Source organism: Ciona robusta, unplaced genomic scaffold (genome assembly GCF_009617815.1).
Source record: "Ciona robusta unplaced genomic scaffold, ASM961781v2 AP042749.1".
Lineage (NCBI taxonomy): Eukaryota > Metazoa > Chordata > Ascidiacea > Phlebobranchia > Cionidae > Ciona > Ciona robusta.
This window is the reverse complement of record NW_028323128.1, coordinates 109018-119267: the sequence shown is the minus strand read 5'-3', so window position 1 is coordinate 119267 and position 10250 is coordinate 109018. Positions and strand designations below refer to the sequence as shown.

The window sequence follows — 10250 nt, the reverse complement described above, 5'->3', positions numbered from 1 at the left end:
AATCATAATTATGCGACGGGCCGCCAAGCGAAGAAGGTTTTCCTCGCTATATTTGCGACGCGACGCGTATTGGCGAAAATGCGGGTATAACGAATACTGTTAGGTCAGGAAGTTTGACGAATATGCTGTTAATAAACAACGATTCTGGAATAGATTAAACTTCGTACTTGCAGAATAAAAGACAAAGTTTCACAGTTTTTTTTTATTGAATCATGTCGTGAAAGCATGTTACCGATAGTTAAGAAATGAACGAATGAATGAACGAAAAACGAAAAGTAGGCTATTTATAGATCAATCATGCTTTTTACTTTTGACTTGTGCAGTTGGGATTTCTGTGAAATTATTTTTGTAAAACGAGGTTTCAATTTTGTACAATTAATTCTTAGCACAGCCCCCAGGTGACTATCTGTTAATCTGGTACGAAGTTTTGATCTGTTGATATTCATCACGGAAAACGTCTGCTCACAGAGGTACGTGGATCCAAACAAACAAGCCATTTCTTTGGCATGTGTCAATAGCACGGGATAAGTATCATTGTTCAAGTTTTGATAAAACGTCAACAGCTCTTCGCTTTTGAATTTATCTTTTGCTGTTGTATTTTCCTGCAACTCAATTAATTCAAACTGGAATTTGGTGGGCATTGTTTCTACCGCACATTGAAATGGGTTTCTAAATAATTGAAACTCTGTACTACGGCTTCGAAAGTCATCAAATCTTCTCGAAAATTCATCCAGTAGAGACGCGTGATTGTTTCGCTATACTTAGTGTTAAAAATCTTGCGGCAGGATTCTCATCTGCAAATTTCGTACACATTGAAAGATTCAAAATATTTTCGTCAAGCAACTGGGATCTAACCAGAACTAACTTTCGTTCTGTTGCTCGGACGTCATCGATCAAGCTTGAAGCCAATTTGCCTTTGCCCTGGAGTTTTAAGTTTAAAGAATTCATTATGGCAGTAATGTCGACCAAAAACGCCAAGTCGCAAAGCCATTCATTTTCTTGAAGTTCGGGGATATCGTAGTTTTTTTCCTTGCAAAATTCAAAGATTTCTTGGCGCAAATGAAAAAATCTGCTTAGTGTTGCTCCTGTACTCAGCCATCGGACCGCGGTGAAATAAACAACATCTTCATGCTCTGAGTTAAGGCTTTCCAAAAACGATTTAAACTGGCGATGATTAAGTCCTCTACTGCGAATAAAATTGACTGATTTAATTACGACATCCATGATATTTTTCATTTGGAGAACTTTCAAAACTAGAGCCTCCTGGTGAATGATGCAATGGTAAGTAATTAATTCTTTGTTTGTTATTTCATTAAACTTGGATTTTAGAAGTGCTACGCAACCTGATCTTTTCCCGACCATAGAAGAGTGACTCCCACCATCAGTAGTGACTCCCACTAGTTTATTCCAGTCAACGTTATGATGACAAAAGGCACTGCAAATAGCATCAAAGATATCGACACCACGAGTTTGCCCTTTTAAGCTTTGCAAAGACAACAATTCTTCGTGAACTTCAAATTTGTCTGTAATTCCGCGAATGAATATAAGTAGCTGTGCCGTATCGCCTAAGTCGGTGCTCTGATCCAATGCAATAGAAAAATGAGTAAAATTTTCGAGTAATTCATTCATTTGTAAATCAATATCATTACCAATATCTTCAATGCGCCGAGTTACTGTGTTGTTGGAAAGACTAATGTTCGCAAATTTACTTCTCTGTTCCGGACAAAGCAGCTCTACAACTTGAAGCATGCAGTCCCGTACAAACTCACCCTCGATAAAAGGGCGACTTCTTCGAGCAATATTATATGAAACAACATAACTGGCCATTACTGTCGCTTCACTTTCACTTGACATTTTCTTAAACATGTTTTTTTTGACTTTTATAAGATGTTTCGAGTGATTTATATTTAGCAATCCTATCATCACCAACCAAATGTTTAAATTTTTCCAAATGCTTTGTTTCATAATGTCGTTTTAAGTTGTATTCTTTTAATACAGGAATAGCCTGCTTGCATACTAGGCATATGCATGCCTGGTCTTTTTGTACAAAGAAGTACGAATGTTGCCACTTTTCTAAAAACTGTCTGTTTTCACTCACTAGTTTTCGCTCCTTTTCGGCCATTTTTACAACGCGGTATAACCCATGTAAAACTCCTACCAGAGTAACGAGCGTGAAAGGTTGGTTGATGCTGTGACGGTCATAACTATTCTTGTGACGTAACAAAGGCAATGTAGATTATCAGATAAATTAATAAAACGATTTTAGAAGATTTTTTAAAGTAACGTGCATTTGTGAACGTATCTACGTATGTAAATCGGTAATTTTTTAAAGTCCTCTGCGGGCCATTTATTTTGCTCCCGCGGGCCGCGGTTTGGGAACCCCTGGTATAGACCAAGTTAGAAAACGGCGCTTGTGTCCGCCATTACGGAGCACACAGAGCGTGAATCGCCTATACGAATGCATGGTCGGCATGTGTTCATTTATTTTTATTTATTGTTTTTTTATTGCGTATAAAGTTTACAACACGATAGTGATAATAACACAACAGCGACAAATTGTAACGAAAACGATTGTAGCGAACAAACGATACTTAAAATTAACGCAAGTTTGCGTTCCACTTCAGTTTGTATTGCAATAACTTGTTATGTTTTATGGCAACAGCCTTTTCATTGGCCCTGCTGCGGTTCATTGCATAGATAAACATTTCTATATTTGGCTTCAAGTTTTGAATCCGACATTTGTATATAACAAATCAGGCAACTACAAGCATGCAATTCATTAAATTTAAAACACATTTTTCAAGACAATCATTGTGAATTCCGAAGAGCTTTACGGTATTGCTTATAATTGTTTTATGGCACAAAACACTGTCCATCCAGGCACTGACGCTTTCCCAGTATACCTGGACATGTTTACATTCACAAAATAGATGGTATATTGTTTCTTTGTTTACACCGCAAAAAGTGCACACATCAGTCTCAATAATCCCGAAGCCATGGAGCTTATCGTTTACGACGATGGCTCTCAGATTAATTTTAACTTGAAAGGAGCGCAGCTTCGTTTCAAACGTACAAATTTCTGACCAGTTCAGATCTCCCCGTTGTAAGGTTACTTCACATTTATTTTGTTGTTTGGTCGGCTTTTGTTTATTGGTAGATACAAAATATTCGTATGCGTTTTTGGCTGTAGGCAAATTGTCGCTTATCCCCTTCCTTAGTCTGTCGATGGCAGTTTCTCGTTCCGGTCTGTCCGTCGTGTACGTTTCCCAAGTTGTTGGAATGGCTGCAATAAGGCGCTGGTCGTCCGCGTGGTTTTGATTGTTGTTTGTCAACGTATACTTTTCGCATAATATTTTAAAGCTGCAATAGTCCGAGTTGTTGTCTATGATTTGTTGGTACATTAATATACCAGATTTTATAAAATTTTCGTAGGCGATCGGTTTCCGTTTGAAAAGAACTTTTTTGTTTAGCCAAATAGCGCAATTGTAAACTTTGTCCTGTAGCCAAAATTGGGAGACACATTCTCTCCACAATTCGATCGATGACCAGAATGTCGAGAGAGGCGTTTGTTTGGTGATTTCCTTATGCGTAAGTTTTAAATCGGAGGCGGCTACACAAATCATGGCATTTAGGGAGGTAATTTTAGTTTCAATATTTTTCCAATGCGATTCGTGATTTGTATCTAGTAGTTTTCGTATCCAAGAGAAGCGTATTGATTTTGCGTACGCCTCCAGGTCTATCATTTCCAGGCCACCCTCTTTTATTTTACTGCATAGTGTTTTTCTTCCTACTCTCTCCCAGTTGGAGCCCCACAAAAATGTAAACAGTTTTCTTTTAATTTCTTTGAAAAATTGTTTGGGTAATCGTAACTCGCCCTAGTAATGAAAGTGACCTTGCCAGCCAAGGCTTTTTCCTTTCCTATTGATTTAAAATTGATTGTAAACAAGTTGGTTTTGTTCCTATTTACTGGGATTTTAACCCCGAGGTATTTTATAAACGTGTTTGGCCAAGAAAGACCTTGCAAAGAGAGGTGATGAGGTGAGTTAGGTTGTTTTTTACCTATATACATGGCACTGGATTTCGCAATATTAATTTTGCAGCCCGAGTGGTTCCCGAATTCTGTTGCTTCTGCAAATGTTGCACGAAAGCTTTTTTCTGAACCATCCAAAAATAGCAGCGCGTTATCCGCAAAAAGTGAGATTTTAATGTCTTGTGAGTCAATTGGGATTCCCTTCACGCTTTTATTTCCTTTAATTGCTAGTGACAGAAATTCTATGGCCAACAAAAATAGAGAAGGGGACAAGGGGTCCCCATGTCGCACGCCTCTTTCAACTCTAAATGGAGTAGACATGTGGTTGTTGTTGATAATTAGGCATTTGAAAAAGTTTTTATCCACCTCGACAGATCTTAACCAAAACCAAAACTAGATGCGTTGACTAATGTGGGATTTATTTCTTTCCAGAATACTTTGTAAAATTCGGCCGGAAAACCGTCTAATCCGGAAGATTTGTTGTTTTACATAGTCTTTAGCGCTTCGTAGCATTTGCCGACGGTCAGTTTACCCTCACATTCGTTTGCTTTTTCCGCGTCGAGTCTTGGACACATTAAGCTGTTTGTATACTCTTTAATTTTACTTTTGCTAGTGCAGCCCGGGTTATTACTTGAGCTATACAAGGTTTCAAAATATTCTTTTAGGAGCCGTAAAATAGCCTGCTGGACCGTTTCTATATTGGCATTTGAATTTAGTCTATTAATGGCCTTTTTCTCCATCCTACGTTTTTCTAGATTAAAAAAATATGCGTTATTTTTACCCCCATATTCTGCCCATCGAACCCTGCTTCGGACTATTGCGCTCTTACTATAGCTTTCGATAATATCGTCGTATTGTTCTTGAGTTTGTACAATTTTACCCATCGTGCACTTATCGTGAGGTTGGGGTAGGTTTTGAAGATCCGCGAGTTTATTTTCTAGGTTTGTCTGTCTAGCTTTTATTTTTTTGTTATTTTCGGACGCGTATTTGATAATATAGCCCCGTATATTACATTTTAGTGCTTCCCAGAGAACTTGGGGGGATACGGCACCATTGTCATTGTTTATCAGAAATTCCGCGATCCACTTTTTAGTGTTTTCGACGAATTTTGCATCTTCCAACAAGGACGTATTCATTTTCCCGTAGCCTCTACCCCTGGGTATTTTATCAAGGTTGAGTACAAGTTTGACGATACAATGGTCCGACTGCGTGCTTGGAACAATTTGAATTTGAGTGGTCTTTTGTAATATTTCGCTTGTGACGAGAACAAAGTCAAGCCGAATCGCCGTGTGCGGGCGTTTTGCATGCGGGTGTATTGATTAGAGTTTGGATGTTTGATGCGGAACACGTCGTATAGCTCGAGGTCATTCATTGCCTGCCTGTAATATGGTAGTTTTTGCGCGCCGGTTCCCGTGTTTTTCTCTCCCGCCGGTTTTGTCTAATTCACCGGCTATAATACAGTTTTCTATCCCGCTTTCCGCTTGTCTTTTTATTAATAGCGTAAATAGGTTGCCGTAAAACTGAGGGCTGTCTTGGTTTGGTCCATAGACATTACACAGCGTTAAACGCTGGTCAGTTATTTCGAGGTTCATGATTATATATCGTCCGAAGTTATCGACACATACGTCTTGTTTTGAGTAAGACAGTTTTTTTTTGAAAACAAAACCGCGACTCCTTTGCTTTTAGTTGAGCCATGTGAGGCTAAGATTTCTCCACCCCATTCTAATTCCCATTGCCTGAGACATGATGCTGTTGTGTGCGTTTCTTGCAGACAAATAATATCAAACTTTTTTGGCGTAGAAAATAAAAAATACTGCGTCGTTTTCGAGGGTTTTGCAACCCTGCAACATTGTATGTGATTAAACTAAGAGGCATTAAAAACGTTCCACCCCTATATAAATATCGTATTCGTACTCGAAACCACATTCGCACTGATACGGTTTGTCCGGTTCCATAATCTGACACGTTTTTTCCCGCAGCTACAGTGGACTAGTGTAGCATTGCAGGCATTATTAATACAGTTAGATGTCATGGTTCGTTTTGGGATAGAATTTATTGTTTTACATATACAAGTCATTGAGTACCTTTTGCACTGTATGCATTCAAGTGTTCCTTCATCGGTCTGAAACTCCGGTTGAAATGTGTGGCAGCAGGGCATTTTTCTCATCGGTAGGTGGCAGTTGGAGTAGTTGGTTGTTACCTCCTTGTTCGGGACGAGAAATTTATCGTTATCGTTGCAGCACGCTGTCGCAATTCTAAATTCCGATGAACATTTCCAGCAGAAGAAGTTGGTGTTTTGGTCTGTTACATAGCTCTCTTCCTCACATTTTGGACATGAAACTGGTATTTTAAGTTCGCTGAGACTTATCGACTTTGCTTGGTGGAGGTTAATTTCGGTTGGACTTCTTTCCTGGCGTTTCCTTGAAACTTTAGGCATTGGTTCCATTTCGTTATTTTGATTTTTATCAGGTAGTATTGGTTTTAGGTTGTTACTTTCGCCAGAAGCGGCAGTGGTGCTGTGGTCGAGTTGTTCTCCATTCTGCTTGCTTCTCTCCTTTATTTCTCCTCCTGCGGCGGACAATTTGCTACCACTCTTATCGGTTTCGGGGCATTCGGCGTCTTCTTGGTTTTTCTCGTTTCTTTTATTGGTAAGCTTTGGATAGTCTTGTTTCCTTTTAGGGTAGTTTTGCTGCTTGTGTCCAGATTTTGTGCAATACTTGCACGTTATTTGTTGCCCGTTATACGTGCAGTAGAACTCGTAGTTGTTTATGGTAATATAGCTTGGGATTGTTGTTTTTTCAATATTGGCCCTATCCAGTGTGAGAATTCGCATTCCTGTTAGTAAGCCATTTCTATCCTTTCTGTGTTGAATATGTTTAACTTCTCCGCATTTGTTCTGGAATTCGGATTTAATGACCTCATTAGGGAAAGGTATTGGCACCCATCCTACCGCCACGTTCACTTTATCTGACTCATAAAGTCTCACCGAGTATAGTGCATCTACTTTGATCAGTAATTCGTACAACTCCAATACAGCTTTCCTTGTAGTACATGTAACATCTATTAGGTTTCCTTTTCTTTCCGTGATTCCGATCAAATTTTTAACTGAAAATTTTTCTTTTTCTATGATTCTGATAACATCTTCTCTTTTACTTTGATCCTTAGTTTTGAAGCTAAGGCAGGTGGGTCTCTTCAAATAACCTCCACCCTTTTGGTGCACAACTTGCGCAAAGCTTGGACCATAGATATCTAAACATATCACGGATAGACAAGTAAAAGAGAAGATGTTGGATCACGGATAGACAAGATGCTCTGCACCAAACTTTCCGGATGATTCCGTTCTTCTTCGGACTTTGCAAACTCCGGACGTAATATTTTAAAAAGAGACCGTTTTATAATTGCATTTTTGTACACATATGTACAGCCAGGAATGCAGCAATGACTCATTGTAATATATATATTAATATTATTACTTCAATATTGGTGCACTGATAGAGTAAATTAGTAGGATTAGGTATATCGGTATTACAATAAATATCGATTAACGAAATGGGCGTATGCACGTGCGTGTTAGTTATACAGTGTACAAAAGTTTTAAGCAGCCAAAACATTTTACGTATAAGGTATCAAACACAATCTTAAAACAATTAAACATTTACCTGCCTCACAACTGCAATGCGGTTTCAGAAGATACATTAAACTTACTATCCGAGTTTTAACATCGTTGACTTCGATTCACGTGATTGTCGCGAATCAACTTTTTACCAGACCCATCGAAGCGTGACGCGTCTGAACGATTTCGCTAGTTTCCTATCTATATGTTTAGATATCTATGCTTGGACCTTTATCCATGCCCTTTAGTGTCCGCTCGCTACGAGCGCTAACGTAGAAAAAAAATGGGCATGTGTTCATTTAGTTCTTGTGGTAAGCGATACAAGGCTAGAAAACACGTATAGCGGTTGTTTTAACATTTAAAACATAATTTCTAATATAAATCTTGTTATATAATATTAAATCTAGGAAATAATGTGGAGTAAATTAATATTTTGACTGGTTTTCGGCGTACAGTGTGGTTTAACAGGGTACTTTACGTTGGCGATCAAGACTAGCAGCAATCAGCTTACTTTACATAATAGTATATGATCATACCTACGAATCTACAGAACCATTATATACTACATTTATAATCCAACATGAGTGGACATGCAGCTCCAAAAAGGACAACAAAACCTACACTTTCACATTAAATAAAATAATCTGTATAAAAACATAAATATATGATTCGTTCGGAACCAGGTTTAAAGATTTCTGATAAAAATGTACCGTGTCTACGCATGCGCAGTAGCCAATGGAAACCAGATTTCCGCGACACCGGGTATACACGTGTTAAGTTTGTGAGCCAAAAAGTAAAATCACCCAATTTACATGCAAAACTGCAGCTAGATACACCAGTTTATGGTAACGTTATGCGTTTTTGTTTGTATTTTAATAGTTTAAACATGTTCTTTTATGTTTTTGGTTAGTAAACTTGATATTTTCTGTTTTTCACTCTTTAATCGATTGAGTGTTCAATAAAAGTTGATTATTTTTGTGAGGTTTGTTATTGTGATAAGATATAACATTAGTAGAAAGCCATTTTTAGGCGCAGAAGTGCTTGGTTTTTAAAAAATCGCAATATTTACACGAAAAACAGCACCCAGCAATGATAAAATGCTATGTCACAAGCTTCGGGCAACAAACAAACGTCGTTATGCACCGATTTAAAATAACAGACTCTGATTTGAGCACTTTTTGTAGTATAATGCTCGAGAAACACTCATACATTTGTTTTACAATTGTTCATATAATAAACTTTATTGGCATAATGTTAAAGGTTGGATAGCAGCAAAACTAAGACAGCCCCTAGCGTTACAACGAGATGATCTATTAAACGATCTGAACGCATCATTGCTTTTAATAACCACACATTTACCCTGTTTACATGACGGTTTAAGTCGGATTCGAATCCGACTCGTCGATCCGCTACTCTCGTTTTCGGCGAAGAGAAAAAGGCGAGTCGGATTGAAGCCGACCGATCCTCAATCCGCTCAGACTAGTGGTTTACGGGTCGGATTTAGCGATCGAGTTGGATTGAACAAGCGTGAATTCGCTCTATTTGCGATGTTTTAATAGTTTAAGTTTAAGCAGTCGTAAAAACTTAACTCGGTAAAGATTTGTAATTGGTAAATGGTAATGTGCATTAAAATTAAAGTACATTCTACCGGTATGGCAGTGGAAATGGAAGAAATAGATGGTTTAAAGCGTTGTTTTGTTAGGAAGTGACAGAAAATAGAAGTAAAAGTTATCCGAAACAAGATATTTGGGGCAGTAGCATACCCAATAAATCCAACTATGTGTTTTGTATGATGCCTGATCTGATTCAAATTTAAGTAATGGCAATTTCATTTAGTTTTTTCTAATAACATCATAACTCTGCTACAGTTTTGCCATTATGATCAAACAACCTGTGAAAATTGCTTTAGCTATTATCTTGAAGTTCGTGTTGAGCTGTCTTCAACATACTTTGCAGAAAGAGCGAGAATTTCATGACACCAAAATCAAGTTTTTGTGCTCCTATTTAAATTATATAAGTCGCAAAAGTGATGGCCGTAGTGGAAGAGTATGGATGTACAAAAGGTTAGTATTTTTAAGACTTAAGTATTCAGTCAAACCATCATACATCTAACAAAATGTTGTATTTTAGAACCGGTAACTATTGGGAAGGAGACGTTGCAAATTATAATGATTCCCAATGGATTACCAACTTTCGAATGACGAAGCAAACATTTTATGACTTACTAAATCTTATTGAGGATGACATGAAACCAGGTTATTTAATTTTGTTTAACTTTAAATATTGATACCAGTATTAAATATTGTTACATTACTAGATACAATTACTGTACGTGTGCCTATTTGCACTAGTAAAAGAATGGCAATCGCAATATACACATTGGCATCATCAGCTGAATACCGTACAGTTGCCCACAACTTTGGTGTAAGCAAGTCTACTGTGGGCAATTGTCTTAAGCGGTAAGTTGTTCTAATTTGATACTTTCTACGAATTTTGTTCATAAATTTTCTATTTATTTACATTAAACTGTTTAGATCTGTAGACTACCAGTATTTAAATTGCGTTATATTTTAGATTTTGCATGGCAATTAACAAACATTTACAAAT

The 10250-nt window shown here is 37.7% G+C and overlaps 1 protein-coding gene and 1 long non-coding RNA gene across 2 annotated transcripts; one reads left to right on the top strand and one right to left on the bottom strand.

Moving 5' to 3' along the window:
- Nucleotides 1-116: 116 nt before the first annotated feature.
- On the top strand, nucleotides 117-2283 carry LOC149723485 (uncharacterized). The gene is made up of 2 exons (XR_016386942.1): nucleotides 117-470; nucleotides 786-2283. It is a non-coding gene; the product is annotated as an uncharacterized LOC149723485 (long non-coding RNA).
- An 8-nt stretch (nucleotides 2284-2291) lies between these two features.
- LOC149723484 (uncharacterized) lies at nucleotides 2292-7322 on the bottom strand (the record flags this gene model as incomplete). The annotated part of the gene is made up of 2 exons (XM_089893609.1): nucleotides 2292-2739; nucleotides 6115-7322. Coding segments are annotated over 2 exons (1350 nt in total), but the record flags the coding sequence as incomplete, so codon positions are not given.
- Nucleotides 7323-10250: the final 2928 nt, after the last annotated feature.